The sequence below is a fragment of the Podarcis muralis genome, chromosome 5 (genome assembly GCF_964188315.1).
Source record: "Podarcis muralis chromosome 5, rPodMur119.hap1.1, whole genome shotgun sequence".
In the NCBI taxonomy this organism is placed as follows: Eukaryota; Metazoa; Chordata; class Lepidosauria; order Squamata; family Lacertidae; genus Podarcis; species Podarcis muralis.
The window spans coordinates 78,114,112-78,137,706 of NC_135659.1; the positions used below are offsets into that span (position 1 = coordinate 78,114,112).

At 40.9% G+C, this 23,595-nt stretch overlaps 1 protein-coding gene across 1 annotated transcript in view; it reads left to right on the top strand.

Annotated features, from left to right (window-relative positions):
• TOP1 (DNA topoisomerase I) overlaps window positions 1–23,595 on the top strand; it is a 74,655-nt gene that overhangs the window by 24,480 nt on the left and 26,580 nt on the right. Inside the window, exons 3-6 of the mRNA XM_028734997.2 lie at window positions 10,355–10,457; window positions 20,072–20,207; window positions 20,953–21,008; window positions 23,007–23,093. Of these exons, the coding sequence (XP_028590830.1) occupies window positions 10,355–10,457; window positions 20,072–20,207; window positions 20,953–21,008; window positions 23,007–23,093 (382 nt within the window). The remainder of the gene's footprint in view (window positions 1–10,354; window positions 10,458–20,071; window positions 20,208–20,952; window positions 21,009–23,006; window positions 23,094–23,595) is intronic.

The window sequence follows — 23,595 nt, forward strand, 5'->3', positions numbered from 1 at the left end:
TGACATAAATTTCTGTTTGATGTTTGAACATCTGCTTGCCCTTTATTTACACTTAAGATGCAAGATAGATTCTAGCGTGAAGTGAGGTCTACTTTAGTGAAAATCATTATTTTACTTCCTCTGCCTCTTTCTTCCCAGGATATAGCTGATTCAGGCAGTGATGCAACTGACATGATTAAATTGCTTTTCTTAGATTGCTAAATAATTGCACTGTAATGCTGGGCAGCACTTGCTTAAGATGTTAGTAGCCTCGGAAATTGAATCTATTTCTCCAAGTTATCTGAGTTCCTGCTTTCTAATCAAAAAGTATTCTAGACCTCAGAATATTTACCTCCTCCCTTTCTGTAAGCCAGAAAATAGGGCTGTTGCTTACACTAAAATTAAATGGGACAGGCTTCATACATTCACTAGTGTAGAGTTCATCCGTCCCCTCCCCACACATAAATCTATGTTGACGATAACCAACTGCTCCACTAGGGTGCAGCAGTGCATATTAAAAATAATTCAATTGTAGCTGGTCTTTAATGACACTTTCTTAAATGGCTACTTTCCCTATAAGAGACAGTAAGCCTCTGCATACAGTTGTTGGGAATCATAAGCAGAAGGAGGGTTGTTGCACTTCGTCCTCCTTGTAAGATTATTAAAGGCATCTGGTTGGCCAGTGTGAGAACAGGATGTTGAACTAGATGGGCTTCTGATCCAGCGATGGTGGCACGAACAGGGCCTCACTTGCCCATTATAAGATCTGAGATAGAATCATAGAGTTGGAATAGACCACAAGGGCCATCGAGTCCAACCACCTGCCAAGCAGGAAACACCATCAGAGCACTCCTGACATGGTTGTCAAGCCTCTGCTTAAAGACCTCCAAAGAAGGAGACTCCACCACACTCCTTGGCAGCAAATTCCACTGTCGAACAGCTCTTACTATCAGGAAGTTCTTCCTAATGTTTAGGTGGAATCTTCTTTCTTGTAGTTTGGATCCATTGCTCCGTGTCCGCTTCTCTGGAGCAGCAGAAAACAACCTTTCTCCCTCTTCTATATGACATCCTTTTATATATTTGTACATGGCTATCATATCACCCCTTAACCTCCTCTTCTCCAGGCTAAACATGCCCAGCTCCCTTAGCCGTTCCTCATAAGGCATCATTTCCAGGCCTTTGACCATTTTGGTTGCCCTCCTCTGGACATGTTCCAGTTTGTCAGTGTCCTTCTTGAACTGTGGTGCCCAGAACAGGACACAGTACTCCAGGTGAGGTCTGACCAGAGCAGAATACAGTGGCACTATTACTTCCCTTGATCTAGATGCTATACTCCTATTGATGCAGCCCAGAATTGCATTGGCTTTTTTAGCTGCCGCGTCACTCTGTTGGCTCATGTCAAGTTTGTGGTCAACCAAGACTCCTAGATCCTTTTCACATGTACTGCTCTCAACCCAGGTGTCACCCATCTTGTATTTGTGCCTCTCATTTTTTTTGCCCAAGTGCAATACATTACATTTCTCCCTGTTAAAGTTCATCTTGTTTGTTTTGGCCCAGTTCTCTAATCTGTCAAGGTCGTTTTGAAGTGTGATCTTGTCCTCTGGGGTGTTAGCCACCCTTCCCAGTTTGGTGTCATCTGCAAATTTGTTCAGGATGCTCTTGAGTCCATCATCCAAGTCGTTGATAAAGATGTTGAATAAGACCGGGCCCAAGACAGAACCCTGTGGCACCCCACTAGTCACTCTTCTCCAGGATGAAGAGGAACCAGTGATGAGCACCCTTTGGGTTCGGGCAGTCAGCCAGTTACAAATCCACTGAGTGGTAGCATAGTCAAGACCGCATTTTACCAGCTTCTTTACAAGAATATCATGGGGCACCTTATCGAATGCCTTGCTGAAATCAAGGTAGGCTACATCCACTGCGTTCCCTTCATCTACCAGGCAGATCAGGTTACTCTGACATGACTTATTTTTCAGAAATCCATGCTGACTATTGGTGATCACAGCATTCCTTTCTAGGTGCTCACAGACTGTTTGCTTAATGATCTGCTCCAGAATCTTCCCTGGTATTGATGTCAGACTGACTGGGCGATAATCATTTGGGTCCTCTCTTTTCCCCTTTTTGAAAATAGGGACAACATTTGCCCTCCTCCAGTCTGCCGGGACTTCACCTGTTCTCCAGGAATTCTCAAAGATGACTGCCAGTGGTTTTGAGATCACATCTGCCAGTTCTTTTAATACTCTTGGATGCAGTTCATCTGGCCCTGGAGACTTGAATACATCTAAATTAGCCAAGTATTCTTGTACTATCTCCTTAGTTATTCTGGGCTGTGTTTCCTCTGCTGAATCATTTGCTCCAAATTCTTCAGGTCGGGCATTGTTTTCTTTATCGGAGAAGACTGAGGCAAAGAAGGCATTGAGGAGTTCAGCCCTTTCTGTGTCCCCTGTTTGCATTTCACCATCTTCTCCTCTGAGTGACCCCACTGTTTCTTTGTTCTTCTTTTTGCTACGGACATACCCATAAAAGCCTTTTTCGTTGCTTTTAACCTCTCTAGCAAGCCTGAGTTCATTCTCTGCTTTAGCTTTTCTGACTTTGTGTCTACATGTGCTGGCTATTTGTTTGAATTCCTCTTTGGTGGTTTCCCCCCTTTTTCATTTTTGTACACATCCTTTTTTAATCTTAACTCAGTTAAAAGTTCTTTAGATAGCCACCCTGGCTTCTTTAGGCACCTTCCATGTTTCCGTCTCATTGGTATTGCCTGAAGTTGTGCTTTTACTATCTCCCTCTTAACAAACTCCCAGCCATCATGAACTCCCTTTCCTTTTAGTATTACTGTCCATGGGATCTCACCCAGCACTTCCCTAAGTGATATTGGGGGAGTTGTTCTTTTTGGTACTTGGTACTGTCTTCAAGGGCAACCCCACATAATAGTGTTTTACATTAGTCTATACAGAAGCATGGACAACTCAGGTAAGGCTATTCCAATCTAGGAACAATTACAGCTGGTGACAGCTTGAGTTGGGCATAAACACTCCTAGCTACAGAAGCCACTTAAGACTCCAGTGATAAGTTGGACTCCAAGTGTACTTCCAGCCTACAAACGTCTTTCTTCAGAGGAAAGGTCTGTGGTACTTCCTCCTCCTTAACATCCAGATATATGAGTGGGGTATAAATAAATTATTATTATTATTATTATTATTTACTTACCTGCTGAGGCCTTCAAGAATAGAAGGTTGAAGGGTGATTATAGACAATAAGAATGTAGTATTTATATAGCACTCTTTCTAAGTGCTCAAAGCACTCTTAAATCTGTGTTGTTAAATAAAGCCAGTTCCAACATACAGTCCTCTCTGGGAGAATTATTAGCAAGTATTAATGACACCTGAGCATTGTGTCCCATTAAAATTGGCTGTTGCTCTGTATTCAGTAGGTTTTGCAATATCATATTGGTCTCATTGGAATTCCTGATTGGGGAGAAGAAGCCCACAACAAGGCCTCTGTAGAGAAACACAAGTTGCCAGGCAGCTCCTGAGTACATTAAGAAGATGCTTGCCAGTAATCTGCAGCAGTAGCAGTGCCTCACAAAGCAGTTTGTGCTGTGCTACCAGGGAATGAAAGCATTTGCCAAGTTCAGTACTGGCACCACTGTTTTGTATGACAGTTGTCAAATACCTCCATTTGGCTGAAGTATTATTATTATTTTATTTATTTATACCCCACCTTTTCTCCTGACAGGACTCAAGGCAGGGGAAAAGTATGTGAAATATGTGTAGGCTTGCTCCAGGGACTCTTCTACCATTCAGTGATGGTTGCCTACCTTTATCAGTGAAATTATTGGATTTTTTTAAAATAAAAGAGCCATGTAGAAAGTCTTGCAATTCAAACAGAAAACTCTTTTGTGAGTAGTTGCATTACACAGTTGTAGTTTATGTAAGCTATGAGAACTTGGAGGATAGATTACAGAGCTTTTGTATAGTATTGCAGTGGCAGGTTGCAGGAAGTAGCTTAAAAATATTTCTAGCCTATAGCATAGAACTTTGGTATTATATGAGAAGTACATCTATATTAGCACAATAAGCTGGGTGCAGAACATCTCTTGCTGTATGTTTTAGTGCTCCTTTGTCAAAGGGTTGTCTTTTCTACATTGTGAGAAATCCGTGGCAGTGCTACAAGATAATGGGAAAAATCAGTATAGAGCTGACCTCTTCCACCACATCCTCTTAAGGCACAAGGGAGGGAGGCTGGCAAACCCATATGTGCCTTCCTTAGCCTCACAAGTAAATGAGGGCAATTCCATTGATTTCCATGCAGTTTCCTAAATGTACTTATATGTAACTATATATATATATATATATATTTGGAATCCAGCAAAATTTGTTTAAAAATACATCCGGTTGGGTTTGGCTACTGTTCTCTCTGTACAAGTCCTTTAACAAAGGTCAAGACTTCTTCAGTGTTGTCATTGATAGCTCTTCCCATTTTTCTACGTTACAGTCTTATCCCTGTTGGGTTTACAAACGTCACTGCAATCTTACATTTCCTAAGCCACAATACCTCTGGGAATTTGCTTTTATTTTACGTTCAAATTGCACTTTGAATACTTTCTAAAGAGAACATTGATGTGATGATGTCAAATTAATTGCAGTGCCTCATCTTGAGCTAGTTGCTGTTATTTGCAGTTTATAGGCAGGCAAGTAAGTTTGAGAGAGAATAAATTAGAAGCATGGTAGGTGAGTAAAAAACCAAATGCTTAGCTTGTAGCCTGTTTTCCATCCTGACTGTGGAGGAGGGGAATCTATCATTGAAACACCTGCTACTAGCCTCTTAGGCTAGTTGCTTTTATAGACGTATAAGGTTAGTCTCGCACTACTTCTAGTTTGTCATGGTGTCCAAATCAGCAAACTATGATTAGTACTTCTTCCCATCCCCTGCAAAACAAACAAACATGAATTAGAATTAGTTTTTTTTTTCTGATTCTGTTTAAGGAAGTGATTAGGGTTGCCAAGTTGTTGCAGCAAACGATTCTGAACACTGAACAGAAAATAAAGGTGTAAGAATAGAAGAGGGAATAAATGAGTCTCTGGCACATTCTCAATTGTTTAGAAAGATCATCTGAACTGAGTAATTTAGTCTACAGCAGATTTTAATTCAGAATTCCTATCTAAGCCCTCTATTATTATTATTATTTTTAAAATGCTTTGATAAAATCATTGATCTTCATATGAAGGGCTTGATGGAACATATTTAGCATATATCTCCTTCCCTGAATTTTCTGATTGCATGTTTCTGGGTGTATGGATTTTTTTGCGGAGTGGGGGGGTGACAGATCATGGAAGCATGCAGGTTGTTAATACAATTTGACACATTCCCAAAGCCATCCTTGTCTGTTTTAAATTGTTTTAAATTGTTAAATTGTTCACGACCATTCTTGTCCTGTGTCATGTTATGCATGAGAACATGCAGATGATAATTGGGGAAAGTAATATACTTTTACTTTTGCCCGTTCCTTTTGACTGCTCCCATAACCAGTATTCCTTGGAGTGAATGACCTCCTCTGAGTCAGTAATATGGCAGAGTAGTGACAGTGGTGGCTGTGGGATCTAGGAACTATTCAGTAGTAAAGGCAGAACTAATAAGAACCCTACATTCCCATGCTCTTCACTCCTTCCCTAATTCTCTCCGTATTAATTCCTTAGTCCTCTCCTTTGTGTTTAGAGTTATTTCTGAACTGGTGTAACCATAGTTATCCTTTAAACCAGAGATTTGTTTAAAGTTTCCGAGAGTGCTTTCAGTCTCTGGTTTAAAGGCTATGGTAACTTATATTTATGCCAGTTCAAGTGTAGCTCTAAAGCATAATTAATACAAGAAAGGATGATGAACTTTGCATGGGCAGAGCTTCAAGTACGTGTGTGAGCCTTTGATCCACTAGTGATCATTCAGCTATGGTTTTGCAACCAGTGTGGCATCTAAACTTCATTGTTGCCATCCATCTGTCTTGGGAGACAATGGAGGAGTGCACCTTTGGGGGTGAGGTCAATCTGTTGGAATTCAGGCACCAGGCCTGTTGGCATCTGAACTGTCCCTGTGTGAAAAAATCTTCACACTTATTACAATTATTAACATTTGAATGCTTACAAGGATTAGGAAATGGCACTTTTGTGGCTTTGGATACTGCAGCCCTTGGATATTCCATTGATGGGATTCCTAAGCCACTAGTTTCTGTCTGGGGAGGGGTGTCAAAGATTACTAAAAGAACAGTTGTATTACAGATTGCTTTGAGAGGTGCTTCAGTAGTTTTAACATGGAGATCATGCATATGACAAACTACCATAATAGTAGCAATTCCTGCCTTTATATTTCAGATTAAAACTCTTGCAAATGTGTGGCTAACATTTAGAGGAAATGAAGTGTGTCCCCAGATAGTGCTGGCGGCCAGGAGTTTGGAACCTTGAAACAATGAAGTGAAATTACAGAAGGTCAAATGCTTCCAGAATACACCAGCAAAATTGACTCTTTGTTCTGGAGAGATAATTATGAAATTACAAGGTGGTGAAGTACAGTGTAGTGTGTAATTCTTTGGGAATAGGTGCTCAGCTTATTTTCTACACTGAACTACAATAAAATGAAATAAACTCTTTGAGGGCAATGCTACTGCCTACAAACCCATAGCTTCAGTCCAACTTTGTTCACATAATTCCATTAATCCCTCTACCCATTTTACAAAATACTTTGGAATCCAATCTGAGTTCAAAGTCTCTAGATCTCAAGAGTGATTTTTATCTTTGTAAATATGCATAAATGGTTTCCCTTCATAGACTTTCTAATGACAGGTGCCAGAATACTCTCAAAATATTCTATGAGTGTTTCTAATACCTAATAGGGCACTGGGCCAGTAAAACAATTATAAGAAAGAGCTGGAAGAAGGAAGTGCTTGGGGTCTTTGCTTGGAATTGCAAAAAGGTTTTCTGAAAAGTGTTCACTGGTAGCATTTGCTTCATATGCCCCCCACCTGAGTCTTTACAATAATTTTCAGCTTGCTTAACTTTCTTTTACTTTCCATTTCTCCGTTTATTATACAATCATTTGATTGTGCTGTCTGTACAAGAATGCATAAATTGCATATTTGTGCATCTCTATGTGCTTCATTTTTATTTATTTTAAAATGATAAAATAAAGGTTTCCAGGGTGTCTTACCTGTTTCTATTGCACTTTGGAATATAGGTCAAGAGAAGGACATGTTTTACTTTTTGTTCAGGGATAACAGGATTCACTGAGACCTGTGATGGTTGGTGGTCATTTTCTCCACATTTTACATTGTATTTGATATTATAAAAGGGAGAAGAATTTAACCCCCACCTATACTCTTATTGCTTCAAGTGGTTGTATCAAATTTAATCTAGGTATGGTAAAAATAGCAATGATTTCTACAATAAATGAAGGGTGGAAATTGATTTCAAGGTGAGTCATTCCACTTTTAAGTGAGTGATTCCCCTCTGTGTGTATATAACATGTAAATGTACATATTTGTATGCAGTGTAGTACAAGCAGTCTAGCCTAACTCAAAATTACTACTAGATGATGTCAACACTCTATTATGGAGTCTGATCAGTTGTGAGGGCCTCGGTTTGTATGGCAGAATACACTTTCAGCCCTATGTATGATGTGGATAAAGAGTGTGCGCCTACTGACCCCATAATACAAAAAGTTGGTTGTAAACTTTACTGTATATACTATATTTCCTGTCAAGTATTTCACATCAAGTTGTAATCCAAACATCTCAGATTTTCACAAGCCTTTCTCTTTTTCACATTCTTTTCCTATTCGCTTCCTCCTTGCTGCTTATTGGTCTTGTACTTTCCATTATGCTTATGTAGGCAACTGTCTAAAGAGATTCCTCTAATAATTTGTTTACAAGACTTCCATTAAACACAGTTTATTGCTGGCTCTACAGTTAAGCTCCCAGATAATCGCTTTCACTGAAGCAAGTTGCTTTAAAGATCTTTAGTAACTGTTATAATCTAGTTTTCCTTCCTGATGGAACCTGTTTGTATAACTTTGTGCTACGGTGAACCAAGATAATCTGATGTCTTTTAAGCCAAAGTAGTTTGTCTGTTTTTGCCTGTAGAATTATGGTGTTTTGAAAGGCTACTCTATTACAATTGCAGCTTTGAAATCATGCATAGTCACAAGGCTTTCACAGTGGCCAAACCCACTTTCACCCGCCTCTGGTATGTAGCACTTGATGTGTTAGCCAAGATTAAATGTGGCCCTAAGGCCAAGAAAGGTTATCTACTTTGTGTTATATTCCATCTGTGAAGAAAGCATTTAGTATTCACTTGATCCAAAATTAACAATTTTAGTCTGTCCAGTAACTATGAGACCTTAGCTTAAGCCTAGTCAAATGTCACAAACATTTCATTTTTGTTTACTGCTTTTTGTTGTGAGAACTGGGACAAAGTAGGGTGAAGCTGAAAAGAACAACACTAGAAAAACAGAAGGGACAACTGTACAATATGCAAAGTCCTCTATTCCCGTACTTCACCTCTGAATATCATGGCTGCTGATTTTAAGAAAAACCCTGTATGCACATAATGCTCAGCCATGGTTTGTTAAACCACAAGTTAAGTACAGGTTTTCCCACAGTCCATCAAACCATGACTTGTTTCTCCAAAATTTGTTTTGTTTTCCTACTGCTTGTACATTAAAACTCTATAAGGGTGGAATTACCAACCAAATTGTTAAGGAAACGTATCTAGGCATACTTTGTAAGCAAACAGACCATAGGTGAACTTGGCTTGCCTATAACGTGAACCAGGTCTAGATGGGAATATTTTGAGGACCTTCCCTTTAGCGGGTCCTCAGTGGCATTAGGAAATAGTCACTGCATCACTTGTTGATCCAGTAAATTGAGATGCTTTCCAAACAGCTGTGGAGGAAACATTTATTAGGAGAAATAAAGCTGCTTGCATTTAGAAAGTTGCTTAATGAGTAGAATTTCTAGGTAATTTAAATCAAATGTTCCAATCAAAATCTCCACTGAACTGTTTGTTAATTTGATATTGAGTATCCAATGTGTAAAAGGCAGCTGATCAAATAATTGGTTAGATTCAGGAGCTAACTTCCAGTTAGGAGTGCTTCCAGTCTAGACATTTTTCCTTCTGTGCCAGTTTTACTAGTGGCCCTTTCTGCTTTTTCTATAAGAAGTTGGTAACCTGTAGCACATAGGTTACATATGAACACCCAAGAATTTATTTATTTATTTATTTATTTATTTATTTATTTATTTATTTATTTATTATTTATTTATGCATCCCAAAGACCCCTCTAAATTTCGTCTTTCCCCCAAATTAAAAATTAATTGTTTTAGCTGCATGTATATCTGTGTGAGCTAGAAAAAGACAATACTTTTCTTGTACAGTAAGCAGAGAATACATAATCTGTTGTGCGGTGCTGTGTGTTTGTGTTTGTTTGTTTGTTTGTTTGTTTGTATGTGTGGGAGGGAAGGAGGACCAATTATTTTAAATGTCATGTGGAAGAGAACAGGACACCAAAACATCTTTAATATTTGCAAGGTTTTACGCTTGGGGGCAATATGGTTTATCTATTTGAGCAGGGAAGTCCTGAGTACAGGCCTACCTTGGGTTACAGACACTTCAGGTTGCGTGTTTTTGGGTTGTGGACCGTGCCGAACCCAGAAGTACCAGAACAGGTTACTTCCGGGTTTCGACACATGCGCAGACGTGGCGCTGTGGGTTGTGAACGCTGTGGGTTGCGAATGTGCCTCCCGCACGGATCACGTTCGCAACCTGAGCGTCCACTGTACTGTGGTGATCCTTTGCTAGTTTTTTCCACAGGTTGGTATATGATGAACCTGCACACTTCATTTAAACCTTTTCCCCCTGCACTTTTTTCTCACTTTCCATGCATCAGAAATACTAACCTACCTATCCCAGGAGAGGAGAGGTGCCCATCTGTAAAATGTCAGGGAACATAATAACAATATATTTGGGCTTATTTTCAGAGAGAAGCAGAGAGAAACAGTCATATAGGGTGAGGTCCTCAGACTATTTATTTATTTCATTTCATTTCATTTCCTGCCCTTCACCAAAAAGTCCCAGGGCAGGTTACAGCATTAAAAACTATTTTAAAAAGGCCCATTGCCCCACCAAATGTTGAGGACCTCAGCAGTAGAGGATGCACATGGGTTTGCCTGATAATTGATGCCAATTTCATACATATAGTGAAGTGATGTACATCACTGCAACTGGGATGTTTAGGTTGCATATTCGTGGCAGCCAATACAAAACTGCTTACTTGAAATTGTCATAGCTTCTCAGCGATTTCCTAAGTCGTTTCTCTGTTCTCTTGCTTTCAGATTCTCACAAGCATAAAGATAAACACAAAGACCGGGAACACAGACACAAAGAGCACAAGAAGGACAAAGAGAAAGATCGAGAGAAATCCAAGCACAGTAACAGGTGAGATTCCTGGTTGTTGTCAGCAGGTTTGTTGTCCTGACATGCAAACTAGGCCTGGAAACATGTGAACGGGGTTGCAAGATTACAGTCAGAGTGCTTGTCAGCTGGCTAGTGGGGAGGTAGCACGCATTGCACTTGCTTCATGTGATCCCATCTGATTGGGCTATTGGCATACTTCTCAGCTGTTTCCAGCCATAGTTGGGGGAGATGTGGACATGATGGAATCTCAGAGATTGGCTAGCCCAGTCAAGCTGCTGTTGATCAGATAGTATCGTGTCTACTATGCCAATAAGTACATTGGCTGGCCTAAGTATTTGCAAGGCAAGAAGCCTGCTTTAGTCACTTTTGTTCACATACTCTTTAACTTTGCAGGAGATGCAGGCTAGTTCACCACAAATTAAAGCCAATAGTGCTTGCTCTTGATAGGCATAGCAGTGCTTTGGTACTGGCTTCCTTTCCCTACTTCAAAGGTCTCCACATAAATTGGTGGCCATTCTTATTGGAACTCTTGTTTTAATAATCTTCCTGAGTCATAAAGTGACACTTGAAATGGTAAATTCAAGACAGCTTTTTTTTTTACTGTTTGGGGGTTAACCAAGTTACATGTAAGTTAATGTTACTGAGGTTAAAACCTGTGAATAGCTTCCAGATATCAAATTATGGGGCTGCCATTCTATGGTATATATGACTCCCCCCCCCCTTCATTCACATAGTCTTATTTTGTACCTAAACAGTTACACAAATTTAACCTTTTAACAAGTTTAAGACCTCAATCCCTTTTGTGCTTTTTTCTAAACTTGAATACATTTTAATAAACCATTTCATTTTCCAATTTGTGATAGATGGGAGATATTTCTGAGCCAACATAACTCCAAAACTTACAACATTCATAGACCTTGGAGGCAGAGGCTCTAAATGTCTTGGCTAAGCTGTTGCACACTTTACTGGTTGCTTAAATCCCGGCAATGCTAGTTAACACACTTTGCAGGGAATGGGGGTGGTATTTCACCTTGTGCTTCCAAATGTTGTTAAATTGTTGTGAAACTCCCTTCTCTCCTCCACCCACATTGTAGTGTTTACAGCCTTTTAGAAAGGGACTTTTTGCATGGCATAATGCAAAACCTGCCTGGCTTTTAGCTCATTACTCTGATGTGTTTCTTGTCTGTAATCTCAATCACATTGCAGCATTCCAAAAGATAATATATATACCTTAGAAGGGGAGCAAAAAACTCAGCCATTATTATTATTATTAGTGAGAACACAGTGGATAAAGGGTAGACAGTGACACAGGCTGTAGCACCTTATTCATCATGCACTTGTTTACTTGTGTCCATTCAATGAATTGTGTGAGGAGCTCTTGGTTAGAAGTTATATGCAGACAAATTAATTATGGTATGTAGAGCTTTTCAAGTATGATTGCTTAGTAATTGTATTCATATTTTACTGTTTCCTAAACCTTAGAGGCTTTTTAAATGAACATATTTATATACCAATCACCTTATATTCCTTATCTGGCTACCTATTCATGATGATTTCCTGCACTGACTAACACAATACTTTGGCTCTTTCTAGAAGGCACGCTGTGCCCCTTTACCTTATTCAATTCAGTAGTACTTACTTCTGAGTAGACACAATAAATTGCCTTGTCCCATCCAAGCAAGCACTGTGTAATGGGCATGATTCAATTATAATAGATTCATTGAGAACATAATATTTGCAATTTGAAGCACTTCATGTGCCAGATCAGGAAGTGTATACTGAGATGATTCCCCTGTGTGTGGAGGGGATTAAGTATATGAGTGTATCCTGCCTCTTATGCCGCAGATCGTCTATATGGGGGCTCAACGTGAACTGACTACATAACTTGGATCATGCATTTAATTCAGAATTTTTTCTAGGATATTGCTCTTGCAATATTGGCCCACGTGCTTTAGGGTTGAATTCATGTACCATATTTAGAAGTTGTCTGCTGATGTCTGAGGAGGTGGGACAGGCATGCTGAGAGGGCAAGTAGGGGAGGTGCACATTCCCCACTTTGTATAACAGGAATATGGTAAATCAATGAAGAAATTCTGTCACTTTTTCCATTCTTACTCCTTTTGTGTTTTGAAATCACATGCCTCCCATGTTTCATCTCATAAATATACCTGTGCTCAGTCCTGCACTAGGGAGAGAGAGAGAGAGACCAGAACTCGTATGTCAGGAGTTGAATTACTAGAACCTGTATAAATAAAAGGCTTTATATACTAATAGTAAAACCTCAAACTTGGCTCGGCAGCAAATCTTCCAGTGCTCAAGCAGTGTCTCTGCTTACATAGAACTCTGTAGCATACACCCATGTTAGGGAGGCAGGTTGCTGAATTACATTTAATAGGATCCAGGAAGTGGAAAAACTGGCCAAAGGGACGGGCCTAATTCCTGTAGAATGGTTTAGGCCTCCATAAGGTGACGTGTAAGAGATGATCAGGGGCAAACCAGAGTGTTTGGGCTAGCCATATTGAAGTTTTGGTGGGGTGGGGGTTGCCTTGGTACTATAGCTGTTATCATACTTATAAAGTTATTCCATTAAGGGAGCAAAATTTATTTATTACAATTATACTGCAACCTTCCTCCCAAAGGAGCCCAGCCTACATTCAAGTTTACTTGAATTTATTATTGTTTCTGGATTAATCTTCATGCTTTTAAATCCAACATATTGGATCCAACATCCAATATCTTTCAACCCAGAGGCAACTTGGAAAGCATGCTGGTGTACAAAGTAAATGTAGCAAAAATGTAGGGCTTCTTAGTAGAGAGTATAAAGTTGCAGGACATAATATTCAGGTAACTCACATCTTCCTCGAGATTTCAGTTCTGGGAGTCCACGCATAAACACAGAAACGTATGAAGCCGGGAACAACCCCCTCCTGTGAGGTAGAGGGCTGCTTACTCTTCTTTGTGAAGGCGGTGCAAGGGCTCTTGTAAGCCTGCAATTGTAGCTGTGCACAGGTGGCCAGGGAAGAATAAATAAATAGGGAGCAGAGGGAATGGTGGGTTTCCTCTGCTTTCCATTTATTTATTTATTTATTTATTTATTTATTTATTTATCACACACACACACTTACACACACCACTGCACAAAGCATAAGTACAATATGTGTAAGTTGAGAGTTACCTGTAGGTAAAAAGGTAAAGGACCCCTGGATAGTTAAGTCCAGTCAGAGGTGACTGTGGTGTGCGGTGCTCATCTTGCTTTCAGGCCAAAGAAGCCGGTGTTTGTCCACAGACAGCTTTCCAGGTCATGTGGCCAGCATGAGTGAACCACTTCTGGTGCAACAGAACACCGTGATGGAAACCAGAGTGCATGGAAAAGCCATTTACCTTCCCGCCCCAGTGGTGCCTATTTATCTACTTGCATTGGTGTGCTTTCGAACTACTAGGTTGGCAGGAGCTGGGGCAGAGCAACAGGAGCTCACTCCACAGGATTTGAACCGCCGACCTTCTGATCGGCAAGCCCAGGAGGCTCAGTGGTTTAGACCACAACGCCAACCACATCCTGTAATGTAATTCAGCTCATTGGAGTGCTGGTGGTGGTGTTAACTTGGAGAAAGAATTTTAGCTGGTATTTTATCTAGGGCCTGTAACTATTGTAATGAGTTTTGGTTTATTACAGTCTATATGGTTCTTTACATAGCTTGCTGAAAGTCCTGTGCTGGTTCAAGATAATAAATAAGAAATAAATGTATTTATTTGAATCAGTACAATACATAAGTGCCACAAGGATTAGGCTCAGAGTGGCTTGTTATGTCATATTCAGTGCAGTCTTTTTTTTGTTTAGTTCATCTCCAAACAAGAGGCTACGTCTTAACTCTAGCAATGCCATTAATGTTGTGAGCAATTTCCAGAGAGTACAGTGATGCCTACTTGAAGGAAACACTTCCTGAAGGAATAGCTGTGCATCAATCTACTAATAAAATAAAGTGCTTTTTGCAGAGGGTTTTTTTTAAGTACATCTCAGAATAAATCATCAAAATACTTTGCTTCCTGTGAATCAAATCAAAAGCTTTTATGAAAACAAGGAACATGGAGCAGAAACAGATGCAAACACTGAGTAAATCACTTCATAGTAGCAAAAATATCGTTTTCTAGCTCTACCATGCTTCTCCACACATAATTGGCCAAAAGAACCTTTCAGATTCCTGTGCTGAATCTGAGTCCTCCACTTTGGTGGACCACAGAGTTTTTGCCTCCCCCGCAAAAAGAACCACCTCCAGTTTTCAGTCTTATGCACTCTGTCGGAATAAGAATTCTGTAGGCAACACTTAAAAACCAGGTCATTCTTACAGAGTTGTTTCAAGGATAAAATGAAGGAGGGAAGGCCAGGTATGCTGCCTTGAACAACTTGGAGGAAAGGTGGGATATAAATATAAAATAATAAAAGTTGTGATCCCAGCTCAGCTATGAGTGAAGACTGATTCATGCAACAGTCTCTAAACCTGATTTGTGCATAGACGTGATCCATCCTTCATGATTCAGAGGGGAAGCTATGTAATGCAGCTTTCGGTGGCAAGCTGTGAACTGATGTTTGAAGGGAGCAGAGTGTCCTTTACTATGATCTAGCTGAAGGAGAGGCTGTCAGTAAGCAACTAACCATTCATTATCATCCTGCCCCAGGCTGAGGAGTAAAAGTAGCTGCAACACACTGCTGTCCTACATCTGGGAAGATAACTGTGTTACACTAGGGCAGGCTTCCTCAACCTCTGCCCTCCAGATGTTTTGGGACTACAATTCCCATCATCCCTGACTACTGGTCCTGCTAGCTAGGAATCGTGGGAGTTGTAGGCCAAAAACATCTGGAGGGCCGAGTTTGAGGAAGCCTGCACTAGGGCCAGTTGCTTTGCCTACTTGAGAAGGTAAGCTTTCCGAAATGGTAGTCTGTGCCTGTTGGCCAGGTTGAGAATTAAGCAATGAATGCAGCTGCAGTGTTCTCTTCTTGGAAAAGGCCAAAGTAACATTTTGTACGGTAACTTGCCCTGCAAGCTTTCTTACTTGTTCTGAACCTTGGTGGAAGAAGGAATTCCAGAGCTTGCGCAGGAGAGCCAGGGCTGGCCCTACCCTTAGGCAGAGTGGGGTTGCTGCTTCGGGTGGTAGATGCTGGGGGACAACATTCCCCTGTATTGGAGGATAGAGCTGTTTGTGCCAACAGCCTGTCCTGAATCCTCTCAATTAGCATGGTGCCCTCAAGAGCCATGGAAGACACTGGCCTATTACCACTGATAGATCCAGCTGCCAATCTCCTTGGCTTCTGTATGTAGAACGGCGGCTTTTTGCCTCAGGCAGCAAAACACCACCTTATTAGTTGTTAGGTGAACAGTTTTTGTCTGTGCCAGCAGGAGATTGTTTGCACATGCTGAACATGCTTTTTAAAGTAAGGACTGGACTGCAGTGTAGATTTGAGTCGATTGTATTGCCTGATCTCAGGCTGACGTATGATCCAGGTTGCCATCCCCATATCATCCATTTCCCACCTGTCAAATGGGGGAAATTATGTCCTCTCTTTCACAGGATGGCAATCTTTTTATTTTTATTTTTATTTTTTATTTTGGCACATAAGCTAGTTTACCAATCTTATTCATAACAAACAGGCATTTAAAATGAGGGCTTGTGTCTTGATGTGAGGTGCTCCAAATAGTTCTTGTCTGATTACAAAACGATATTAAGTTAAATGACACATTTGCTTACCTTCATTTATTAGAGGCTGTACTGGTCTGTGAGTTTTTTTCTTCAGAGATACATACCATTTGTTGGTGGTTTTTTCCTATTTTCTGCTGTCATGCAAATTAAATCTCTCTTTTTTTTCCCTGTTGAGAAGTTTGCTTGTGGTGACATTTCATATGTGTATGTTCTCTAAATAGGTATTTGTTACCAGGAAAGTTCTTACTGTGTCTGTCTTTTTTACTTGTCAATTTGTATAGCTGTGGGGTGCATGTGTTTGTGACTGAAGTAGGGAAACTGATTGTAGTGCTGCAGGTGACAAGAATTCGTGTCAGTTGTAGAAGTAATGAAAAAAAGATCAGAGGATGTTTTTGCAGTAGAAAAATATGAAGAATCTTTAATGTGCCATGACTAAAAGCTGGCTAAAAATTTGTTGTGTTCCTGCAATTAAAAACTGTTACTTTTTGCTGGTGTCCATGTCTGTTGGAGCACATCATAGTAGCAATTAACCTGCATCATAGTGGCCAATGTTTGATGATTATCCATTGTTTTATAAACCATGGTTTTAAGAGGTCTCTTCCCTTTTCACTATCAAACACTCTGTTCGGTGCAACAATCCTGACTTCATTAAACCTATTCCCTGTTGTACCCAAACTACATCATACAACTCTGGCTTAACATTGGTTAATAACCTAGCATACTTAGCCAGGCCAGTATTGATCCTCTCTTAATTCTTTACAGCACCTGTACATTTCCCCTTTTTCTTTTTCTCTTTCCTATTTTCTCTTTTGAAGTGATAGAGGTTGGGAACCCAAGTTTCTCAAGACAATAAACCATGAATGGGTAGAAAGAAGTATATTCTCTGTCCTCCAAGCAAGGAGCGGATGACATTTAGGCATTCCTAATTCAGCATCTGCTTGCTTTGCAACAGGCAAACAGACAGCAAAAGTCAGACCTGATTATTAGATATGAAGTTATGTAACTTAACCTTTTCAGCATCATTTTCATGAAGGGGGGGGGATCACAACTGCATAAAACAAAAGTGAAATAAAAATACTGTTAGCCAGTTTAAGTTTGTTAGATGTTGTAACAAGTGGGCTTTCCATTTTATGAAAGTTGGATTGTTGAAATAAATTATGTGGACCAAAAAAGGTTGGTCACTGTGGGGAACAGAAGATTGTATTAGAAATTCCATCTTTTTGTATTTGGTAAATATGATTTCTTTATATGTAGTGGTTCTTGCCTTAAATACTTAAATGATGAAGTGACTCAAAAATTGCATCCCATTTTTAAAAGGACTAAATGTTTTATGGGCATTTGGAGAAGGTATATGACATTGAAGGCTGGTGTTATATAGTGTTTAACCAGACCTGGGGAGACCCAGGTTCGAATCCCCACTTGGTCATGAAGTTAATTTGATGACCAGAGGAGATCACTATCGCTTAGTCTAACCTTTTCAGAGTGGTAGTGAGCTGAAATATGGGGAGACACTTGTTCTATATTGTTGTTGTTATTTAAGTTTATTAGATACTTTTTCTTGTCGCAGGCAACTTAAATCAACTTTACAAAAAACAAACTATACCATACATTCATTAAAACCAAGAAAAAGTACATTAAAAATATTATTAGGATATGGGCAGAATAAAAATGTAATAAATATAGTTGCTTATTTGACTTTATTGTGGTATGTGTCTCTACATTAGGGACGGAGAATTTTCCAGATTCAAGAAGCAGTAAGTCACATTGGAAGGGCTTGTGGGAGCTGAGAATCAAACCATAAGAAATAGAGTGGCACTAGCAAGTGGGAGGAATGAAAGGGGAATCCAGAGTACTTAGCTTGCAGAGTCATTGAGGGGCAAGAGGGTCAGGATAATGAAGTAAGGAAACCTAATGAGTGTAATAGGAGAAGGCTGCAGTTGACTTCTCAAAATGCAATGTTGGAGTTCTCTAAGAGCTGCTTTCTTTATCATGTGCCTGGATATAATGTAATCACACATGAGCCTTAAATCTTTCCCTAGCAGGATATACCACATCTTCAAAGGTTTTTCAACAATTCATCTCTGTAATCTACAAGTTTGATTCTGATTATTGTGGTCCACTTTCTAAAGAGACTGGGTTTTGTTTTGAGTTTGGCATTAGAATAGAATTACAGTGGTACCTCAGGATGCGAACGGGATCCGTTCCGGAGCCCCATTCGCATCCCGAACAGAACATAAGACGTGTCTGTGCGGGTCGCGTTTCACCGCTTCCACACATGCGCGTGACGTCATTTTGACCGTCTGCGCGAGCGGCGAAACTCGGAAGTAATGCGCTCCGTTACTTCCGGGTCGCCGCGGAGCGCAACCCAAAAACGCTCATCCTGAAGCGTATTTATCCCGAGGTATGACTGTAGAGACATACCATTTTCTTTCTGATGTAATGAAAACCCATCATTTTTTTTAGCCTTAATATACGTTCCATTTGTTCTCTCCCTCATAAGTGAAACAGGCCACTGGTGGGGAGAGGGAAGAAGTGAGGCTTGGCGAAGGTCATATGGCACAAGTATCATTGGTTTCTAAAATGCACTAACAGGAGGAGCATGTAACTAGACATGAAAGAACTCCTGAACTCAGTTTCTGGCTCTTCTAGTGACTGAATTGAGTGAACCACAGCCCATTGCTTAAATGCCGTGTGCCTCTGTTTCTCTCATCTAATAAATTTATCAATACCAATATGAGCCATAAATATGATGTTTGGTGTTATAACTACAGGGTTTGTCTTCTTTTTACCCCGTCTCAGTAGGGGGACAAATCCACTGAAGGTTCCAGTTAATGTCTGCTGTTAAAAGCATAAATGCCAAGATGTTAGTACAGTGGTGCCCCGCAAGACGAACGCCTCGCAAGACGGAAAACCCGCTAGACGAAAGGGTTTTCCGTTTTGGAGGCGCTTCGCAAAACGAATTTCCCTATGGGCTTGCTTCGCAAGACGACAGCCCATAGGGAAATCTCCGGGACAGCGGGGAAGCGCAGCGCGTCTTCCCCACTGTCCTCGGACCTCCTCCGAAGCCTGGCGGCGGGGCGGGAACACCTCCTCCCGCCGCCGCCGGGCTTCGGAAGGCTCCTCCGAAGCCGGGCGGCGGGGCGGGAACACCCCCGCCGCCCGGCTTCGGAACGATGCTCCGAAGCCGGGCGGCGGGGAGGGAACACCTTCTGAAGGCCGGCGGGGGGCAAAAGTCTTTGTTCCCCCCTGCCTGCCTTCCCGGGAGAGCGGAGAAACGCAGCGCGTTTCTCCGCTGTCCCGGACGGCTTTTCTGAAGGCTGGCGGGGGGCAAAAGTCTTTGTCCCCCCTGCCTGCCTTCCCAGGGGCTTTTAAATCGCCCCGGCCAGCGGAGAAGTCCTCCGCTGTCCCGGGGCGATTTTAAAATGCCGCCCGCCAGCATTTTAAGATCGCCCCGGGACAGCGGAGAAGTCTCCGCTGTCCCAGGGTTTTTTAAAATGCTGGGGGTGGGAAGAAAAGCCCTTGTCCCCCCCCCCCCAGCCTTCAGAAGAGGTAGGGGGACAGACTGTCCCCGGACCTGGTCTGAAGGCGGTTTCCATAGGAACGCATTAATTGATTTTCAATGCATTCCTATGGGAAACCGTGCATCGCAAGACGAAAAACTCGCAAGACGAAGAGACTTGCGGAACGAATTAATTTCGTCTTGCGAGGCACCACTGTACTAGGCTTAAGGTGTACTGAACAGTGCACATATATTGTTGAAATTCCTTCAGGCGAAAATGCATTAGTCTGTGGTGTCCCCGAGGCATCTTGACTTTACTATGTTCCTTATTGCTACAGTTGTGTGATTCTTCATATTAATAGAGAACTTTCTAGGGCTTGGCGTGTCAATCCGCTTGGTCGTTTCTACCGATCCTGTCCCAACTGACTCTTGTATCTTCCAGTGAGCACAAAGATTCCTCGGAGAAGAAACACAAAGAAAAGGAGAAAACCAAACACAAAGATGGCAGTTCAGAGAAACACGACAAACACAAAGACAAACACAAAGATAGAGACAAGGAGAAACGAAAGGAAGAAAAGGTACAGGATGCTGATGGGGCTGAATGGCACTGCTTTGGACTGGGCTTTTGTTGTGGATAAAGACACAAGCAGCTTCACATTTTTGACATTTTTAAGCTGTTTTGCTAGTCAAATCCCACGTACAGTTTCAACAGAAACTCAAGGCTATAAGAGCCGTGGCATTAGGTGTTAGATGACATCACTGTGCGTCTGTTTAAATGGCTGTTGTAAACTTGTCATAATAAAAGTCATGTTAAACTTCATAGCAGCTACAGGCCGAACTTCAGCACACGTGTTCTACATGAGGAGGGATTCTGTAGGTAACTTGATGCAGGATATTACAAACATTGCACCGATGCAGGTGCACACCTTAGCCCAGCCTTGACAGACAGAAGAGGGACAGACAGTACCTTGATAATTTTCTTACCCATCTGTTCATGTCTGGGCAAAGTGCATAATTATGCAGTGTAACAGTACAAGCAGAAGCCTTGTCTAAATAAGCCAAGGAGTTGGTAGCAAATTCTACAGTTGTGGCCAGACAAAAGGAAAAACTTCGGGAGAACATCTAGATAGATAGGAAAACAGCAGGACAAAGCACGTATTGGGGATTGACCAGATCCAATAATGCTGAGAGCGTTTCTGAGGAATAGCTGGAGGTGCACTTGCTCCTGGTACAAGGGTCTTTTGTCAGTTACATTTGAATGAACAGGGAAGATATGACAGTGCTTTTTATAGCTTACTAACCAGCTCTCACTTCTGTTTTCAGAGTAAATCATCTGGTGAAGTGAAAATAAAGAAGGAAAAAGAAAATGGCTTCTCCAGGTATGCAGCTGGGAGCCTTGTGTGAAGAAGACTGTTACCCAGAAGATGAGTGGAATTTCTCTCAGTGGGATCCCTGAGACTTCTGGGATCCTCTTTTCTGTTGGCATAAAGAAAACCTAAAACCAAAGATGGGGAAGCTTTTTTGTGTTAAAAACCAGTCCAGCTATATGGACAGGAATAAGAATGTAAAGGATTCTCTTATGCACTTCTCTTTTTTAATCCAATGTAGACATAGAACCTTCTTGGCCCTGATAAAGACTCTAAAATAACATAGACTTTTAAAGTTGTTCCCTATCAATATCAAACGCTCGGTAGAAGAACTGGGAATTTAGGGTCAAACTAAAGTTGTTCCTCCTGTGCACTGTTTCTAAAACAGTATTCAAGCATATATAAACTGCTTGATTCTTAGTAGAAGAAAGCAAGGACCCCTCTTGGTATTTCTAGGAACTGCAATCTTAAGAATGTAAAACCCGCTTGTCAAAAAGCCAGCAGCAGTTATGCTCAGCATAAATACCTCGTGGAACTGACACCAGACTTTTCCACTATCATGCAGCCTGTTTCCAGCAATCTCCTGCATTTTGAGGCACGATGGTGGATTGATTTAAAACACAGCCTTTAAAATCTGCAGAGCCTTTGTACTTTTAAATACTAGCATTCCTTGTACAAGTATTTTACTCTGCTGTCTTGTATTACCAGCTGATCTTATCAGTGTTAGATATTTGAAGTGGAAAGCAGATCAGGCTACATCTTTTTAGAAGAGAGATGGCACTGCAGAAGGTGACCTCATTGCCTGCAGTGTTTTGGGTTTTGTGGAGTTTGCACTGCACTGAAACATCCAAGCAGACTGCAGCTCTAAGATCTTTTGTATTCCACAGAACACAATCTTCAGTGCGAAATAGCTGCAGAATTTTTGCCTTTGGAAAAAAAGTATTTTTAGAGTCAGCTCAATAAATTAGCTTTCAGTGGCTGAAATGTGGTCTCCTGAGTAGCTTTGTAAAGTGACTTCCATCAAAATGGCTCCTTTAGCAGCATGCATTTGTTCCCAGTAGCTGTAGAGGTATATTTGCCAGCGCTGCTGAGTTTTTCCAGCTGTGAGATCAGGCAGCGTGCATTAGCATGCTACTCATTCCTGATAAACCATGATAAGGTAGGAAGTCTGGGTCAATGTGATGTTTGAACACAGCCACTTTTTGTTACATCGTTTTATATGCTTTGACCCACCATGGTTTTCACTGGAAGGGCAAGCCACAGATTCTCTTTAAATATGAATACCCCCCCCCCCACACACACACACCGTACAAAAATGCCATGCATACCTGTAGGTAAAACAAAATAGAACTAGTAATTTATATTACGGAATATCCCAATATCCAGTGTGTGGATATTTCGGGGAGAGTAGATTTATTAAAACAATTTTAAAACTTGAATTGTTGTAACTAAAAAACAATCAAGTAGTTTGAATCTGACACATCTTTAACACTTAATACTTGCTAACATCTACAAGTTTGTGTTCAGGGTTTGTAATCCATTGTCCCATTGTTGTAGGATTTTTTTCTCATTTTTCTGTGCAGCCTTAATTTAAATCAGAGCTTCCCAAAATGGTACAGCTGGAGGAATATAGAAACCTAGTAGGGTGTCATGGGGGAGAGTTTGGAGGAAACCATACACAGATCAGCTAAGAAGCGGGGAGTTATTTGTATCCCCACCAGGGTGTTGGGATCTACTTTCCAGCATGTTTATTTTAATTTTCTTTTTTGCTGACACCAATATCTGGAGGGGTTTGGTGGGGCAGAACCCCACCAGCCCTGCAATATGGTGTTACATTTTCAGTTTAGCTGAAACTATATGAAAGTTACACATCCTGTTCAACTCTAAATATGGCAGGGATAATGAGAGAGTTCTCCTCGCGTGGGTTGAAGTGGTAGGTGAAGTCAGGCTACAAGCCGAAGCTTAGTAGTCATGTTCTTGACTAAATAACTCATTTCCTTTTCTCTCTAGCCCACCTCGTATTAAGGAAGAAATGGATGACGATGGCTACTACAAAGAAGACTATAAGCCGCTAAAGAGACCCCGAGAGGATGATGAGTGAGTAGATTGTGAACATTACCTACAGTGAAAAGTGGGAATAATGGAACATTTGGATCTGTCTATAGGAAGCAAATATAGTAACTTGCTAAGTCATAACTCAGAGTAGACCCATTGAAATCAATGGATTTAAGGGCTTAAGTTCTTTTGCCCATTCCAGATATCAGTTGTCATTCAGACATCATCATGCCACTCAGTGAAAAGTGAATGCTTTTAATTACCCTTGAGGGAGGACCACATTCTGGGGGGTTTACTTTTTTTTCTAATAGCGCAGTTTTTTGTTTGTTTTCATTTTATGTAAGCGGCCTTGATCTTTTGAAAGGTAGCTGACAAATGCTTTTATAAAACAAAAGAATAATGAGTAAGACAAAATGTTAAGGACCAAATGAATAGTGAGTGTTAATAATACTTTGTGAACCCCAGCTATCTTCTATAGTGAATTGCCTTGATCCTGCAAGGGAGATGTTAATATAGAAGCAACTGTGGACCTGATGTGTGTATC